Source organism: Aspergillus aculeatus (assembly GCF_001890905.1).
Source record: "Aspergillus aculeatus ATCC 16872 unplaced genomic scaffold ASPACscaffold_21, whole genome shotgun sequence".
Taxonomy (NCBI): Eukaryota; Fungi; Ascomycota; class Eurotiomycetes; order Eurotiales; family Aspergillaceae; genus Aspergillus; species Aspergillus aculeatus.
In genome coordinates, this window is record NW_017962996.1 from 283,820 (window position 1) to 298,641 (window position 14,822).

At 52.9% G+C, this 14,822-nt stretch overlaps 4 protein-coding genes across 4 annotated transcripts; 3 read left to right on the forward strand and 1 right to left on the reverse strand.

Annotated features, from left to right (window-relative positions):
- Window positions 1-1,729: 1,729 nt before the first annotated feature.
- On the forward strand, window positions 1,730-3,465 carry ASPACDRAFT_36649 (uncharacterized protein; the record flags this gene model as incomplete). Its single annotated transcript, XM_020200229.1, has 5 exons — window positions 1,730-1,817; window positions 1,892-1,948; window positions 2,120-2,224; window positions 2,285-2,503; window positions 2,678-3,465. 5 exons carry the CDS (start codon window positions 1,730-1,732, stop codon window positions 3,463-3,465), a joined length of 1,257 nt encoding a protein of 418 aa, XP_020051615.1.
- A 1,161-nt stretch (window positions 3,466-4,626) lies between these two features.
- On the reverse strand, window positions 4,627-6,523 carry ASPACDRAFT_127292 (DUF914 domain membrane protein). The gene is made up of 3 exons (XM_020197015.1): window positions 6,089-6,523; window positions 5,826-6,016; window positions 4,627-5,739 (listed from the first exon to the last, which is right to left on the reverse strand). Exons 1-3 carry the CDS (start codon window positions 6,358-6,360, stop codon window positions 4,865-4,867), a joined length of 1,338 nt encoding a protein of 445 aa, XP_020051616.1. The 5' UTR covers window positions 6,361-6,523; the 3' UTR covers window positions 4,627-4,864.
- A 2,547-nt stretch (window positions 6,524-9,070) lies between these two features.
- ASPACDRAFT_82118 (SMEK family protein) lies at window positions 9,071-13,011 on the forward strand. Its single transcript, XM_020206028.1, has 9 exons — window positions 9,071-9,361; window positions 9,506-9,602; window positions 9,690-9,771; window positions 9,845-9,894; window positions 9,984-10,310; window positions 10,365-11,165; window positions 11,231-11,398; window positions 11,457-11,896; window positions 11,952-13,011. The coding sequence occupies exons 1-9, from the start codon at window positions 9,248-9,250 to the stop codon at window positions 12,528-12,530; spliced, it is 2,658 nt and encodes an 885-aa protein (XP_020051617.1). The 5' UTR covers window positions 9,071-9,247; the 3' UTR covers window positions 12,531-13,011.
- Window positions 13,012-13,225: 214 nt separating this feature from the next.
- On the forward strand, window positions 13,226-14,771 carry ASPACDRAFT_48022 (bifunctional triacylglycerol lipase/ester hydrolase; the record flags this gene model as incomplete). The annotated part of the gene is made up of 4 exons (XM_020202053.1): window positions 13,226-13,834; window positions 13,942-14,126; window positions 14,273-14,574; window positions 14,713-14,771. 4 exons carry the CDS (start codon window positions 13,226-13,228, stop codon window positions 14,769-14,771), a joined length of 1,155 nt encoding a protein of 384 aa, XP_020051618.1.
- Window positions 14,772-14,822: the final 51 nt, after the last annotated feature.

Here is a 14,822-nt window from a genome sequence, read left to right on the forward strand (position 1 = left end):
GAATGAATTAAGGATGAGATGGCATGGATATGGAGAGTCGAGTCGCGAGTGAAGTAACCTATACTTAGTTGTGAAGAGGGAAGAGAGAGCCAGAGAGAGAAGAAATTTCTCGGATCGGGAAGGAAACCAGTGATTCAACAACCCGAATCTCCTCTACCAACCACATCCATTCAAATCCATCCGATGCCCACCCTTTTTTTATTTTTTTCCTTTTTATTTTTATTTTTATTTTTTCCTTACTCCGTACTCCACGGAGACACCGGCGGTCTTCACAAACAAGTAAGAGAAACGAAATCAAAAGCAAGATGAGAATGGTGCAGATGATATGCTCTCATCAGATTTCGTTTTCTGATATATTTCTTCTTGTCATGCAGTGCGCCTGTCCTGGCAGAAAGGAAAATGTGATATTGACAGACGTCTAGACATACGGTGCTGTACTTACTGGAAAAAGTACTCCGTCAGTGACCGAGTTCTCGGCTTGATTTTGGAGTTATGTTTTCAATCTCTCTCGTCTTTGGTGTATAATCATTACCTACCAGTATTAGTAGTGGAATTTATTATTATTTTGGCTACAGCGGAGAAAAGTCCTGCTGCTTGTTGCTGCTGTTGCTGCCGCTTGTCCTCTTCCTCTCAGTCTGATTTTCTTACCCCCCGGTCAAGAAAAAAAGGAAGAAGAAATCCACGTCTTTTGCTCGCTTCCTTTCCATTGCCCCCTCTTCCTCTCTCTCTCTACCTGCTTTCCCTCTCCCTCTCGCTCTCGCTCTCTCTCCGTTTCTCGGTCTTGAGACTCTGTTTTTTTCTCCCCGTCCCCTCCTCAAGCCTCCCCCCCCTCCCTCTCTCTCTCTTCTCGGTTTGGGACGATTGCATTTCTCCTCTGCTACCCGACCTTTTCCTTCCCTTTCCCTTTCCCTTTCCCTTCCCCTTCTTCCCCCTCCACTCTATCCTCCGTCCTTAATTCCCTCATCCACCCACTCTCTCCCCCCCCCGCCTTCTCCAACCCTCTTCATTTCTCTCACGCCAGACTTAATCTGTCTGTCGTGCCTGAAGGGTGAGAAGTTGTTGTCGGTCACTGCTTGCCGTTCTGCCTCGTTTGCTCGTGGTAGATCCTATTGAGAGTGCATTCACTCCTTTTTTTGTGAGTAACCATCCAGTCAGTCCCCTTGCCTGACACTCCCGAAGCACAATGTCTTGTCTTTTCTTTTTTTGTCCGCCGTCCACAATACGGTCAATGGGAAAATCTACAACACCTCATCAACTACGCCTTCCATCCGACTCGGTCAGATCCAATATGTCGACCTCTTCACTCCATGTCCGCTTGTCATCTCCGCAATGCGAAAAGATCAATGGGACCCCCGAGGATGTCATGGTGGAGAGACTCGAAAGCAAATTTTGATACTTGGGAAAGGGTCATTCCGAGAAATCCAAGAATAACTCCGATCGATGTCATTGCTGGTCGCCATCCCGCCTTTTTTTCTTAGGTTTATCTGCCCGGTGCGGTGACTCGGACACCTGGCCCGTTTATGTGGACTCTCGCCCCGTCTTCATCCGCCTATTTCCCCGTCGTCTGCAATTACTTGTCAATGCACTGGCTGCGCTACTTAGGTGTTCTGGACCTCATGCTCATTCATATCCTTCCCACAGGCCTCTCCTGATTGCCTCCCAGCGCCAATCTTTCGTTCCGCTTCACGCCGTCCGTTCCGTCCGTCGCGGTCCCCAAATCAATTAAGTAATGGCGTCCTACTACGAGGCCCAGGGCTGGCAAGCCCCTCCTACGCGTCAGGCCTCCTGGGAACAGCCGGCTCCCCCATCGCGGTCAGGTATGGTTGGCAGGACATTCCACGATCTTTTCCAGCAGGAAAATAGCGAGGCTTACACTGGTGCTCTCTCACAGGATCAAGCTCCGTCTCTCAGCGCGATGAAATCCCGGCCTTCTCTTCTCAGTTCGATGGTACGCATATTCCCCGACTCCCCAGATGTCATACCTTGTGCGGATCTTCCGTACGACGCGAATCAGAGATCACGCACTGCAGATGTGTTCTTTTGCGGTCTGCAGACACAGTGGACTCTCTGTTCGGAAAAGGGGAGAAAGAGTGGAAAGAGTGGCGCTGACTTCCAACAGAGGTCGACCGTGCGATTGACAATCTCGTCAAGAGCGGAAAGCTCTGGACCGCGCCCCGGAGAGACTCGATGCCCATGATGATGGGTCGCCCGTACCCCGACTACGGTATGATTCCATGAATGCCCCCTACTAGACGTTAGTCCGTTCTGAACAGTACTGTGGTAGATCCCCGCATGGCCGGTGCGATGTCACAGCGTCATCACTCGATCAGCGAGTTCGATTCTCGGATGCACCCGAATCCCTCCCTCCAGGGCTTCTACGCCTCGCAACGATTCCAGGGTCGTCCCAACGAAGTGGAGCAGATGATGCAAGCGAAGCGTCGGATGGCAGCACAGCGTGAGAGGGAGCTCCGCAACTATCACCAGGAGCAACAGTACAACCGAAGTACGTGGTAGCATTTGTCTTTGGAGCCTCTTTCTTTCTTCCTCGCCCGCATCTTCCTCCACTATTCCCCCCATGATCTTCTCTGCCCATATGTGTATTCGCTGGCTTGTATATTACATTGGGACATGGTTCCAGTTTTTGAACATGGTTTTAATTCTTCTGCTTCTCTCAAAGGCCTGCTTGCCGAAATGTCTGGAAACAAGTCCGATCGCTCGCTCAGCCCAGCCGCCATGAGCGAGGAAAGTCGCCGCGAGCTTCTGGCTCGTCAGCATAGGGCCCTGTACGGCAACGACAGCCCCGCGTTCTTCCCTCCTGGAAGCTTGACCGATGAGAATCCCCGCTCCGACAGCCAGGCCGGTGGTACCCCGACTTCTGCCACCGGAGTTCGTGGCCCGTCTCCCCGCGGTGCCGACCCCTTTGGTCTAGCGCAAACTCCCGTCCAAGGGAGTGTTGATGGCGTGTCTCAGGCTGCCGCCGGTGCCGCCTCCCTCCAGTCGCCCTCGCGCGCCAACAGCGCCTCTTCTCCCAGCTCGGGCATTAACCCTGTCTTTGGCAAGTACGAGACTCCCGATCAGCCCGGAACTTCAACCTCGTCTCCCGGTGGCGCCGATTCTCCCTCCTCGAGACAGGCATCGAGCAAGTCGGCGACTGGACCCATCGGCTCTGTGGGACCCATTGGCAGCCGGCCTCTTCAACAGACCGGTGCCGGCCAGGCTTCCAACCCGGCCTTGAACAAGCGTTCCACCACTCCCCTTCCGTCTCCCCTGGGATTCGGCTTCACCTCGGGTGATGCCACTACCAGCGACCGTGCTTCGTCGGTTTCCAACGCCTCGACCGCCGCCGCGGCGACCGCCGGCGTCAAGGACACCACGGGCGGTGGTGTGTCCCTGGGTTGGGGTAACGGCAGTGGCGTGTGGGGATCGAAGAACGGCTTGGGCGTGCAGGCCTCTGTCTGGGGCTAAGCGACGGCCACCAGCCATGGTTCGATTCTCACAACATTATTCCTTTGGACGGGTGTTCGCTTTTGTACTGTGGCGTTCTAAGAGGAGGTTATATTTTTGATTCGACTGTTGGGAAAGAGCATGGTACATATCTGAAAGAAGTGGGTCGCAAGCACACGTCTTGATTAATATTTTCGTCTAGCGCTCCGTCCCATGTGGACAGTCAGTTTAATTTGGTACATGGTTGGTTCTACTGACTAGCGCACTTTGGGATTGGCCTATTGGTTTCTGGAGTCGGTATTCCCTTTTGTGTTATGTGGCATCATGTTGGGGGTTTCTTGTTTTTGTTGGTGTCGCATCTGTTGATCATGGGTTGTCGCTTCACTCGGCGCCAGTCTATCTATCTATCCACCACTGCTTCAGGGGTTGGGGTATTTTGGGGTGATTGTATTTACCTTGTCTGGCTGTGGGGGTTGTATGTTTTCTCGGGCTCTTGTTTCCCGCTCATCTCTGGGGGGTTCCAGGTGTTTGTTTTTTGAGTGTTCGGGTCTGGTTGTGATTGTGAATCTGGCCGAAAGCATGTTGGGTCATTTTATCATGGGGTGTTTTTCTCTTTGATTATCTGGGTACGAAAAGGGGTTTTCTAGTTTGGTTGCTCTGTGTTTGGTTGTTTTTTCTAGCAAAGGCAAAAGGGATACTGGGGAGCAGGCAAACATTATCAAAAGAGCTGTTTGGAGTCTGTTGATCTGCCGAGGTTTTCTGGAATGTCTTGTGTTTCTGTTTCAAGTTTGTGGTTCTGTTCGTCGATAGGTCTATATGGTTCATATTTTTATTTGTGTTCTGTCATAAGGTACGGTTTACATTTTTTTCCGCCGTGATGTATGGTTCCGGTGTCTAGGGCCTATAATGTCTGTCGTATTAATTTGACCTAAGGTTGTGGATGGGGTACTTGACTCTTCACTGAAGTTGCTGACGGCGGGGGTGATATACTGCTGCTGTAGAATTCTACTTCTGTCTCCCGCAACTTGGTTCTTTTGGACGTCTCAGATTTCTTCCGAGGAGAATGGCTTCACTCAGAAGATCCATCTTAACTGCTTGGATGTTTGCCCAGTCACCCATTTGTCTCCAAAACCTCGCTAAATTGCTGCTCCGCGGCGCCCTGGTCAATAATTCGAAGGAATAGAGGTGTATCACATAACATTTCTATAAGCAGACAAAACTCATATAGCTCAACATTTGACTCCCTCTCAAAATCTAGTCTATCCATGCTCGCATATCGTCATCCATATCATAAAAGAGCTCGTCACGGTCGTTCAGTCATGTACACGAAGAAACCCAACTCCCGTCCTGAAATATGTATCCCAAGCAGCCAGGCGCATCCCAGCGCCAGGAAACCCTGCCTTCCATCCAGCCCAACCCATCAAACCACCGAAACCCTTTCCCCAGCCACCGCCTGGTGTTCCTGGCGCAACAACAACGGATCCTCCTCCGAAGAAGCCTCCAATCCTCCAATCCTCTGGCCCCTTCGTCCAGTATCCACCCTCCCCGACCCAGAATAGGATCTCACCCAAGGCTTCTCCCCCCCGCCCGCACCACTACCGGGCCCCTCCACAGCACCGAGAAAATAAACCCCCTGCCCGGCGACAATCAACGCAAACGCCACGGGATACGCCCAGCCGACCTGATACCGAAAAAGCAGCACGCCGACCCCGACCCCCCAGCAGTTCATGGTCAGCATGGACAGGTTGAAGAACGCGGCGGACGCGCGCCGCAGCAGCAGCGGCACCAGACAATAAAACGCGGCGAGGCAGAGCGTGTACGCGGCCCAACTCCCAAGGACCCTTACATCCCACACAGTGCTGCGGAGGGCAGACAGCTCCCCCAGCGCCAGGGCCTGCAGCGCGGTGATGCACACCCCGCACAGCGCCATCTGGCCGAGCACCTCGTCAATCGGGGCGGTGGTCACCAGCACTTCTTCGAGGACGTTGGCGAGGCCGTAGCTGGTTGCGCCGGTTAGGGCGGAGAGGTCGCCTAGGAGGTTGTTGTGGGCGGACCCGGAAGGGGAGGTGGTCGGGGTGCGGTCGGAAAAGAGGAGGAGGAGCATCCCGGCTATGCAGATGGAAATCCCGAGGAGTTGGGGTCGGTGGTAGTGCACGCCCAGGATGGTCGAGGAGATTAGGACCACGATGGCGATGGCCCAGAAGTTGATGAGTTGGGCGCTGAGGAGGGTCGTGTTACGGTAGGCCAGGACGAGGAAGTAGTTGCCTTGTACGTCGAAGAGGGAGAGGAGAAGGTCTGTTTTTTTGGGGGGTTGGTTAGTTTGTGGGCTGTGGAGGGGGGATAGGGTGGGGGGCAGAAATGGGGATGGGGGCATATCGTACATTTCCAACCGCGAGACAAGAAGCTCTGGGTCCAGCCCTGGAGCCCGTGGCGGTGGATTGTGTAGGAGGTGAAGATCACGGTCAGCAGGAGGTAGTTGAAGAAGGTCTGCGTGGCCGGCAGGGAGACGCCTCGGTCAGCCAGGAGGGTGCTGAAGGTGCTGCATGCTGTGTTGGTGATGGCAAGGATTTGACTGTTGGTGACTTAGTGGTTAGCTGGGTGGTTGAGATGCTAAAGGACTGTTTGTAGAACTGGTGTATATTACCCCAGGAGGAGGGTGATGTAGAATTCTCGGGTGGTTAGGTAGGCGAGCGGGCTTTGCTGTTTGTCGGTGGTATGGTTCGCTGTTGTTGCGTGTTCCGAGTCCACTGCGTCGGTGCTACCGTCGCCGGTAGTATATACATCATAGGTAGCGGAGGTATCGGATTTGAGGGGTGGTGGTGGTGGTGGTATATGGGCACGACCGAGATCGGTGCCCGTGGACGATGGGCCAGCCCCAGCATCGTCTGTGCCATGGGACACAGCAGAATGTGTCATGGCTGCTGCAACGGACTTTTCTAAAACGACTGGAGTAACGACACACCGATGGGAGCTTTCCCACCCGCACGAGCGCAAAGCTCCCGAAGTCGCTCGCGGATGGTAGTTGGTATATCAGAACCAACGGCTGTTTGAATTGAAGATATGAAGGCTGAAGAAAGTCACGAGGAAACCAACTGAGAAGTGGAGAGGACTTTCTACTCTACTAACTGAGTATAAATTATGTAATCGCCAAGTGAGTCAGGTCCGCCCTCCCGTCATGTGCTTCGCAGCCAATCACGGGCCGCACCCTTTATGTGGATCCATGATCCCTACCGCTCGGGCCCGATAAGGGAGCTGACCCGCGTCGGCTATCAGGGATCATCCAACGCTTAGCAGGTAGCTGGTAGCAGTCTGGAACACACCCACTACCAAGGAGTGGCCGCGATAAGAATAGCTATCTGATGCTAATGAGGGATCCCTCGTACAGTCTGCAGCGGTTTGAGATAGAAGTCTGGGTGCCACCTCCGCATCCATGCACCGATCTTAGCGTTCCTGCACGGAACATCCACTTTCTCGCCTTACAGGGGGGGGGGGGAGGAGATAGTATATAAATACGTAGGATTTCGGCATATACCGGTAGTATGTAAGTTGCTTGGTAGCAAGCAACTGTCTTTCCTAGTTGACTACCTGTTTATCATGGTTAGAGACTGTATATTTACTCGAGTATAGCTAATATCGCCAAGCTTCATTGGCCAACACAGAAAAGGTATCCTGCTATAGTCACATGCATCTTGCCACTTTCACTGCCCCAGGCACCCAGAATTAGGCTTTGCGCGATGATCTCATCGGGTCTCCAACCCGGCCCTGTCCTCCGTCAATAGCCTTCATTCATCCATTATGCCATTTTCCTGGAAGATGTTCCGATCCGCCCACTGACAACCGCACAGCTCAGGCTCCCGTCATCCATGGAGGGTAATGGCGGATGTGCTTTGGCATGATTCAAAGAATCGAGCATGTTTGGTGACGCAGTATCCCCCACATGACCCGGCCGTACGCCCCCTCCCCTTGGTTCAGCTACTGACCGAGGGGAACACAGGCGCAGTGATCCGTATCGGTAGTGCAACCGTCTTCAGGCAGTCTCGGCTTAAGCTTGGACTGGTCGCTGCCCAACTGGGTAGGAGCCCCGATCTCGGTCATGGACATCCTGTTCCGTCGCTATCAACAAAAGAGAGGGATTATGGTCGACGGTGGATAGAGGCGGAATGACCCGAAGGCAAGGAGACAACAATGCAACTCTTTCGCTTCCCTACTTTTAGAGATCGTCCGTTTTGAGGCTGAAGTGGTAGCTTATTACATATCCACTCAAAGGTTCCATGGATATTAAATGCGTGGGGTCCCGGGATGATGATTACAGTTGCGGACACACACTCTTCTTGTTAGTAGTGTACCTTATGGAACAATTATAGAACAATTCAAATATCTGACAATGGAGGCAACAATAAGAAGTGACGGGGCTAGAACCTTTTTTTGGTCTTCTCTCCTCCTTGCCATTTTGCCATTCCACCCCTTGACCGACCGACCGACTGACTGACAACCCGGTGACCCAACCTTAACCACAATAACCACAAATGGACCTATTCAGTATCACACCCATACACATGGGACAAGAAGAAGCATCCTGCTGTAAGGTCCGACTCCCCGACCCCCCCGACACCCTAGCGGCTGGAGGGCTATTCTTATCCTGAATCCTCAGGGCTGGCCTGAAACCTTTCCGGGGACGCGCACGTCATCTGCAAGACCCTTTTTTTTATTGATGAACACGCAGATAAGTTTGTAGCTACTGGTATAGTCAGGTGTAGACGGATTGACGGAAGTCCTCAATTGCTCGCTCCGCTTTCGCCGCAGATCCCCGAGCTGGCCCTTTATAGTACTCCACCTGGACTTACTGCTGGCTGGCAGCTGGTGGGTTGCCGTATATCGGACGTTGTCCTGATCAGCTTGGCTCTGATAAGCTCCCGATTTGTTGAGCAATTCCAATCCCTTAGGTAGTGTTCAGTACGGTCGCGTTTTGTTGTTGTCCGGTTCATTTTCTTTTCCCTTTCCGAGACAGATAGGCAGATAGGTAGGGAGGCAGACTCTTAGACAGACAGGCAGACAAGACAGTTGCCGAGGCCGTCAGGTGGTCCCGACGCCAAAGTCAGGAAGGATCCTCATTCATCAACGGAGAACAAGCAGAAGCAGAAGCATAGGCGCAAGTACTGTACTGTACAAGCTGTGAGGGAAGCAGCAGTAGCAGCAGCAAGCAAGCAAGCAAGCAAGCAACAAGCAGCTGCTAACCCTTTCCCCGTCTCCATCTTCTTACCTGTACGGAGTACTGCTGCTATCTTTATTTTTTTTGCCTGTCACTTTTCTTCCCTTTTACATCATTTTCCTTCCTCCCAGACCTCTACTCTCATCCTTTCCACCTACATTACAATACACTCCACACAACACCTCCGTCTCCTTAACCTCCTTCTTCGTCTGTACTCGTCGTTTGCTTGTTTCCATCCTCCCGTCCCCTCTTCTCTCCGTCTCCTCTTCCCTTTCTTCTCTTCCTCCTCTCCCCCCTCCACCTGACCTGATTATCACATCATATCACATCCACACATCCACACATCCCACATCATCATTCTTTTCCCTCTCCCTTCTTTCGCCCTTTTTTAACCTTTCCCGCTTTTTCCTCCCATTCCCCACTTCTTTCCCTTCCCTTCCCTTCCGCACATCCTCCGTCCAATCTGGACCAAGCCGCGGCCTTTTCTTATCTTTCTTTCCGCCTTCCCTTCCGTTGGGGCTCTCCTCGCGCCGGAACACTCGTTCCTGAGTTGTCCCGGAGTGACGAGACGCCACCTCTCCGTTTTGCCGGACCATGGCGTTGGAGGTGCAACCACCTAGCGATCGCAAGCGGGTGAAGGTCTACGAACTCAGAGATAATGACTGGTTCGATCGAGGCACCGGCTTCTGCACCGGTCAGATCCTGGATGTGAGTTGTGTCCCTTCCACCTGCTGTCCGCCGCGCGACTGCTGCGTCGCCCGCTCGTCGGGCGCAAACGCACCATCGCCGTCAGGCGCGCGCTTTGTCGCTTCCATGAAGATTCCATCGCTAACCAGTCCACGCCATGGCTAGGATGAGCCGCGGATATTCGTCGAGTCGGAAGATGAACCCAACCGGGTGCTGTTGGAGACCAAGATCTCCAAGGATGACGGATACCAGAAGCAACAAGGTGCCACCCCTCCTGCGCGCTTCCCGTCCATTGCGCACGCGACAAATCATACAAGAACCATCACTGACCATCACGCGACCCCATCAGAGACATTGATTGTATGGACAGAGCCCAATGGAACGGACATGGCACTCAGTTTTCAGGAAGCCGAAGGGTGCGCGGTCATCTGGTAAGGCGCATCGAGCCCAGCTCGGAACGGGGATAGAGATGAGTCAAGCCGAAGACTGACTGAGTCTCCGAAGGGATTTCGTCAACAACGTGCAGCAACATCTACTCAGTTTGGCGCCGGGAGGTTAGACTTTCTCCCATCTCCAGGCTACGCTGCCGCGATAGCTGAAGATAGGATATTTTGCTGACCTGGTCATTTTCCGTTGTGCCTAGAAGATGCCTTGTCCGACGAGATCGAGAGCTACCAGTCGATTATGCTGCCGGCACCCGAGCTAGGCAATCTTCCCGAAATCGACCACATCATGAGGACCTCGAGCATAACTCAAGCCGGCCGCGATGCTCTTTCCAAATTAGTCATTCGTGATGAGTATATTCCGAAACTAATCCCTCTGGTCTCAATGGCGGAAGACCTCGAAAGCCTTCCCGATCTACATCGCCTTTGCAATATCATGAAGTCACTGATTCTACTCAACGACAACACGATCATCGAAACCGTGGTCACAGACCCCGTCATTCTGGGGGTTGTTGGAGCATTGGAATGTATGAATCCTGATGGCAGCGCCTTGCACTGAGGAAATCGCTAATGGGCTGTAGACGACCCCGAGTTCCCCACTCACAAGGCCAACCATCGCCAGTACCTCGCAGACCAGACGCGTTACAAAGAAGTGGTCCCCATCAAGGACCCGCTCATTCGTCGCAAGATCCGATACACCTGGCGCTTACAGTACCTCAAAGACGTGGTGCTGGCTAGGATCCTAGATGATCCTACATTTTCGGTGTTAAACTCGTTGATCTTCTTCAACCAGGTGGAAATTGTTAATCATATCCAATCCAACGCGCAATTCTTGAAGGAACTCTTTACAGTCTTCGACCCCCGAAACGCCGACAACAAGCGCAAGGAGGATGCGGTCCAATTCCTTCATCAATGCGCGGTCATCGCAAAGAACTTGCAAGCGCCGGCGCGTGCGAACCTCTTTGCCAATTTCATCAACCATGGCCTTTTCGCTGTGATCGCATTTGCCATCAAACACCCCAAGCCACCATTGCGCACGACAGGCATTGATCTTCTGGTGTCTCTCCTCGACCACGATCAGATCATGATGCGCGGATATATGCTAAAGGCCGTCAGCGAGAAGAAAACGCCCCTTACAGATACTTTGATCGACCTGCTGCACACGGAAACCGACCTCGGAGTTAAGAATCAGCTTGCCGATGCGATCAAGGTCCTGCTAGATCCACAAATTCCAATGCCGGACGCCATGGCTCGGGCTGGACCCGAGCACTTCAACAAGCCACGTTCCAATATCTTTTCGGATACATTTGTCCAGAACCATTTCGACGAGTCTGCCAGGAGGCTGTTTTGGCCTCTGAAGCGACTCGAAAATAGCGATAATCGTGAGTTTTGCTATTCTATGCCATTGCCTGATGGTTGCTGACCGTGGCGCCACCACCTCTCGCAGTGAATGACCTCACATTCCAAGATGTAACGCTGTATTCGCATCTTGTCGATATTCTTACGTTTTTCGTGCGCCAGCATTTATACCGTTCTCGCAATGTTATCCATGATGAGTCGCTCGCCCCTCGGGTCGCTCAATTACTTACTGTGCCTCAGAAGCATCTCAAACTGAGTAGGTTGCCACGATAACTGTGTTGGTCTGCTGGAAACTAACCTCTCATTCTCCTCAGCTGCTCTGAAGTTCTTCCGCACTTTAATTAGTCTCCAAGATACCTTCTACCAAGCTATGATGACCCGTAACAACACGTTTGGTCTGATCCTCGATATCGTCTGCCAGTCCATGCCACGTGACAACCTTCTGAACTCGGCCTGCCTTGAACTCTTCGAGTACATCAAGCGTGAGAACATCAAACCCATCGTTCTTCATCTGGTGGAGAAATATGGCGAGCAGATCAAGAACATCACCTATGTGGATACGTTCCAAACTCTGTACTTACGCTACGAGCAATTACAGGGCTACGGCGCAGAGGAGGCGGATTCTACTCTATACTCCCAGGGAGAAGAATTGCCAGGTCAGCGGATGCAAGCCAATGGGTCGCGCTGGCAAGGGGTCAAGGAAATGGATGCTGCAGAGGAGGAATACTTCAACACTTCGGATGATGAAGAAGAGGTAAGTCGCATCAGCCAGGAATCAGACAGTCTGGAGTATTGACCATGTACTTTAGTGGCAGCAGGATCCCCAACAGAACACAGCCATTTCTGCACACCCGCAGAACGGCCCAGCATCGCCCGTAGTGAAGCCCCTGGTTGATTATCCCGATGATGACGACGAAGACGACGCGATGGATACCAAGGTTGAAGACCAGACGCAACCAAAGCAAGAATCGTCATCACAGGGGGACTTCAGTCGAGCCACTGCCATGGAGTCATCTGAGGAGGCACCGTCCACGCCCGTCTCGTTGACGATACAGACCCCACCTGAAAGAGTGTCGGAGAAGCGCCGACGCGAAGAGGAAGATGATGACGAACTGATGAAGCTTACAACCGGCCCCAAACGACGAAGCTCAGTCAATGCAGGATCTGGGAGTGCCGGGCTTCTGCGCCGGAAACGAAGCGTGTCTATTGGCTCTCTTTCATCCAACGAGAAAGGGTCAACTCTGGGCAATACGACTACCAGCGCAGCACCAAAACGGATTGCGATCAATTTGAGCTCCGCAACCGTCAAGCCCACTGACACCGCGGTAGACAAAACGAGCAATGAAAAGGAGAACCGAGATGATAACCATGACAGTCAAGGTGGATGATTTCATGATTTCCAGAATCGTCTGATCTTTTTGTTGTGAATGCTCGAGTCTCCGTAGCCGAAGCCAACTGCATCCATTGCTGTGTTGTCATTTGTCAGAGTTAAGGAACATTCCGTGTTTGTTTTACGACAGCCTTCTAGATACCAGATGAAGTGATGCGTTTTTTTCTAGCATTGTTACCGATGGACCGAACGCATTCTTTCTGTACGATTCCCTTTTTGTTCCTTGATGGCTTTCCTTTTAGAAGCAGGACTCGATTTGACCAGTCCGGTTCGAGATGATTGTACATTTATAGCACTTTTTCTCTTCTCTTCACTTATCATTCGGGATTTCGAGGGCTCCGGACTGGGGCGGAGTCAGGCTTGCTGGATGGACTGGACGGTATGGTATGAGCTGGGGTTGAAGAAGGGATAGCATTTACGAAAAGACATCGATTGCACATATACTTGCATGGGCAATGTCAAGTGAACTTGAACCTGGCGCCGATGGGAGCGACTGTAGATTATGGGAGATGTAGACTGTATACGAGCGCCGATCACATCCTCGGCTTGCGGGGAAAGAGTACATCCGCCGCTGTCTCCCGCGGCCGGCGAAGCAACGACGAAGACAGGATGCATGTTCCAGACTTGAAGTCTGGGGTGGAGATGCATGATTCAGAGATCTTCAGCGTGTCTTTAAATACTGACTCAGGCGCCATGTCTCCGGAAATCGGCTCTCACATGACCCCGGATAGTTTCTTCCACACCTTGTGCGACAAGAAATCCTCCGGGAGTTGGTCTGGAAGCCCCGTGATTATCTACTTTATATCCGGCAATCCTGGCTTGATATCGTACTACTACCCATTCTTCACGCATCTGATCGAGAAATTGAGGGCTTGGAGTTCCGAGGACGATGCGAGCCCCAGACTCCACCTCTACGGCCACAGCCTCGCCGGCTTTGAGGTAGCATCGCCACCGTCCGACAACAACACAGAACACTATCACGACCTGGAAGACCAGATCCGCTTCGTGCAGCGCAAGCTGGACGATTGCGTGAGCCGTGTTGTCGCGTCGGAGGCCTCAGCTTCTAATCGTGTCAACGACGATACACTCAGGCCCCGAGTCATATTGATCGGCCACTCCGTGGGGACCTACATCGCTATGGAGCTCATCCGGCGCCACCGCGAACGAACCTCAGCAGCAACCTCATCATCATCATCATCTTCAATTGACACCAACAACGCCTCCTTCCCCATCATCAGCGGAATCCTCCTCTTCCCCACCGTCGTCGACATCGCCAAATCCCCCTCCGGGAGGAAACTGACCGTAAGTTCGCAGAACCCTATCCCATACTCCATCATCTCCAACCCACTCTCCCCTTTCACCCTGGAATAACGAACGCTAACCACCTCACCATCTCCCACACGGGTAAGACCCTCCTCACCATCCTCCCCCACCTAGCCCTGATCGCCAGCCTCTTCGCACGGGTCCTAACGACCCTCCTCCCGGCCTCCATGCTCCGCACCGTAGTGCGTCTGGCGATGGGATCCCCGCCGTCCGCCGCCGTGGACACGACCTGTCGGTTCTTGGGGAGTAGGAGGGGCGTTAGACAGGCTTTGTACGTTCCCTCCCTTTCTTTCCATGTCGTATGGGACTAGGTGTGGGTCTTGCGCTGGTGATCAGTATCCAATATCAGGATCACACCTAACCCAGCCCCGTGTTCTACACTCTCCAGTGTACGCCCGGCAATACTGACGGTGATAGACACATGGCCGCTTCGGAGATGTACACCATCAATTCGGATGAATGGGCCGACGAGGTCTGGGGGATTGCGTCGACACCTGAAGCAGAGAAGAGCTTGACGAAGTTGTTCTTTTATTATGGGCGCGGGGATCATTGGGTCGCTGAGGAGACGAGGGAGGAGATTATTGCTTTGCGGGGGAGGGGGAATGGGAATGGGATTACTGAGGGTGGGAGTGCGAAGGGCGGCGAAGGGGAAGGGGAAGGGGGCCGTGGTCCGACGATGGTGGTTTGTGAGGAGGGGTTGCCGCATGCTTTTTGTTTGAGTGAGTCGAAGTCTTCCCTCCCCATTCCGGTGTATTGGGTTTCGGGCCCGGGGGGTGTGCTTGGGGTTTGTGGGTTTGTGGGTTGACTGAATGTTGACTGGGTTGATCTGATGCGTGTGCTGACTGTATGCTGGGCAGGGCATAGCGAGGTTATGGCAGAGAAGGTTGTTGGCATGGTTAGGGAGGTTGTGGGGTGAGGATGGGTATTCCTTAGGGAGTTGGGGTTGGGGTTGAACAGGGTAAGGAGT

Bases quoted from the DNA above. Each gene is read 5' to 3' on its own strand.
- ASPACDRAFT_82118 (XM_020206028.1), top strand. From the start codon at position 9,248: ATGGCGTTGGAGGTGCAACCACCTAGCGATCGCAAGCGGGTGAAGGTC. The intron at 11,166-11,230 runs GTGAGTTTTGCT...CACCTCTCGCAG, and splicing joins ACTCGAAAATAGCGATAATC to TGAATGACCTCACATTCCAA. The intron at 11,897-11,951 runs GTAAGTCGCATC...CATGTACTTTAG, and splicing joins CTTCGGATGATGAAGAAGAG to TGGCAGCAGGATCCCCAACA.
- ASPACDRAFT_127292 (XM_020197015.1), bottom strand. From the start codon at position 6,360: ATGACACATTCTGCTGTGTCCCATGGCACAGACGATGCTGGGGCTGGC. The intron at 6,017-6,088 runs GTAATATACACC...AGTCACCAACAG, and splicing joins TACATCACCCTCCTCCTGGG to TCAAATCCTTGCCATCACCA. The intron at 5,740-5,825 runs GTACGATATGCC...CCAAAAAAACAG, and splicing joins CTTGTCTCGCGGTTGGAAAT to ACCTTCTCCTCTCCCTCTTC.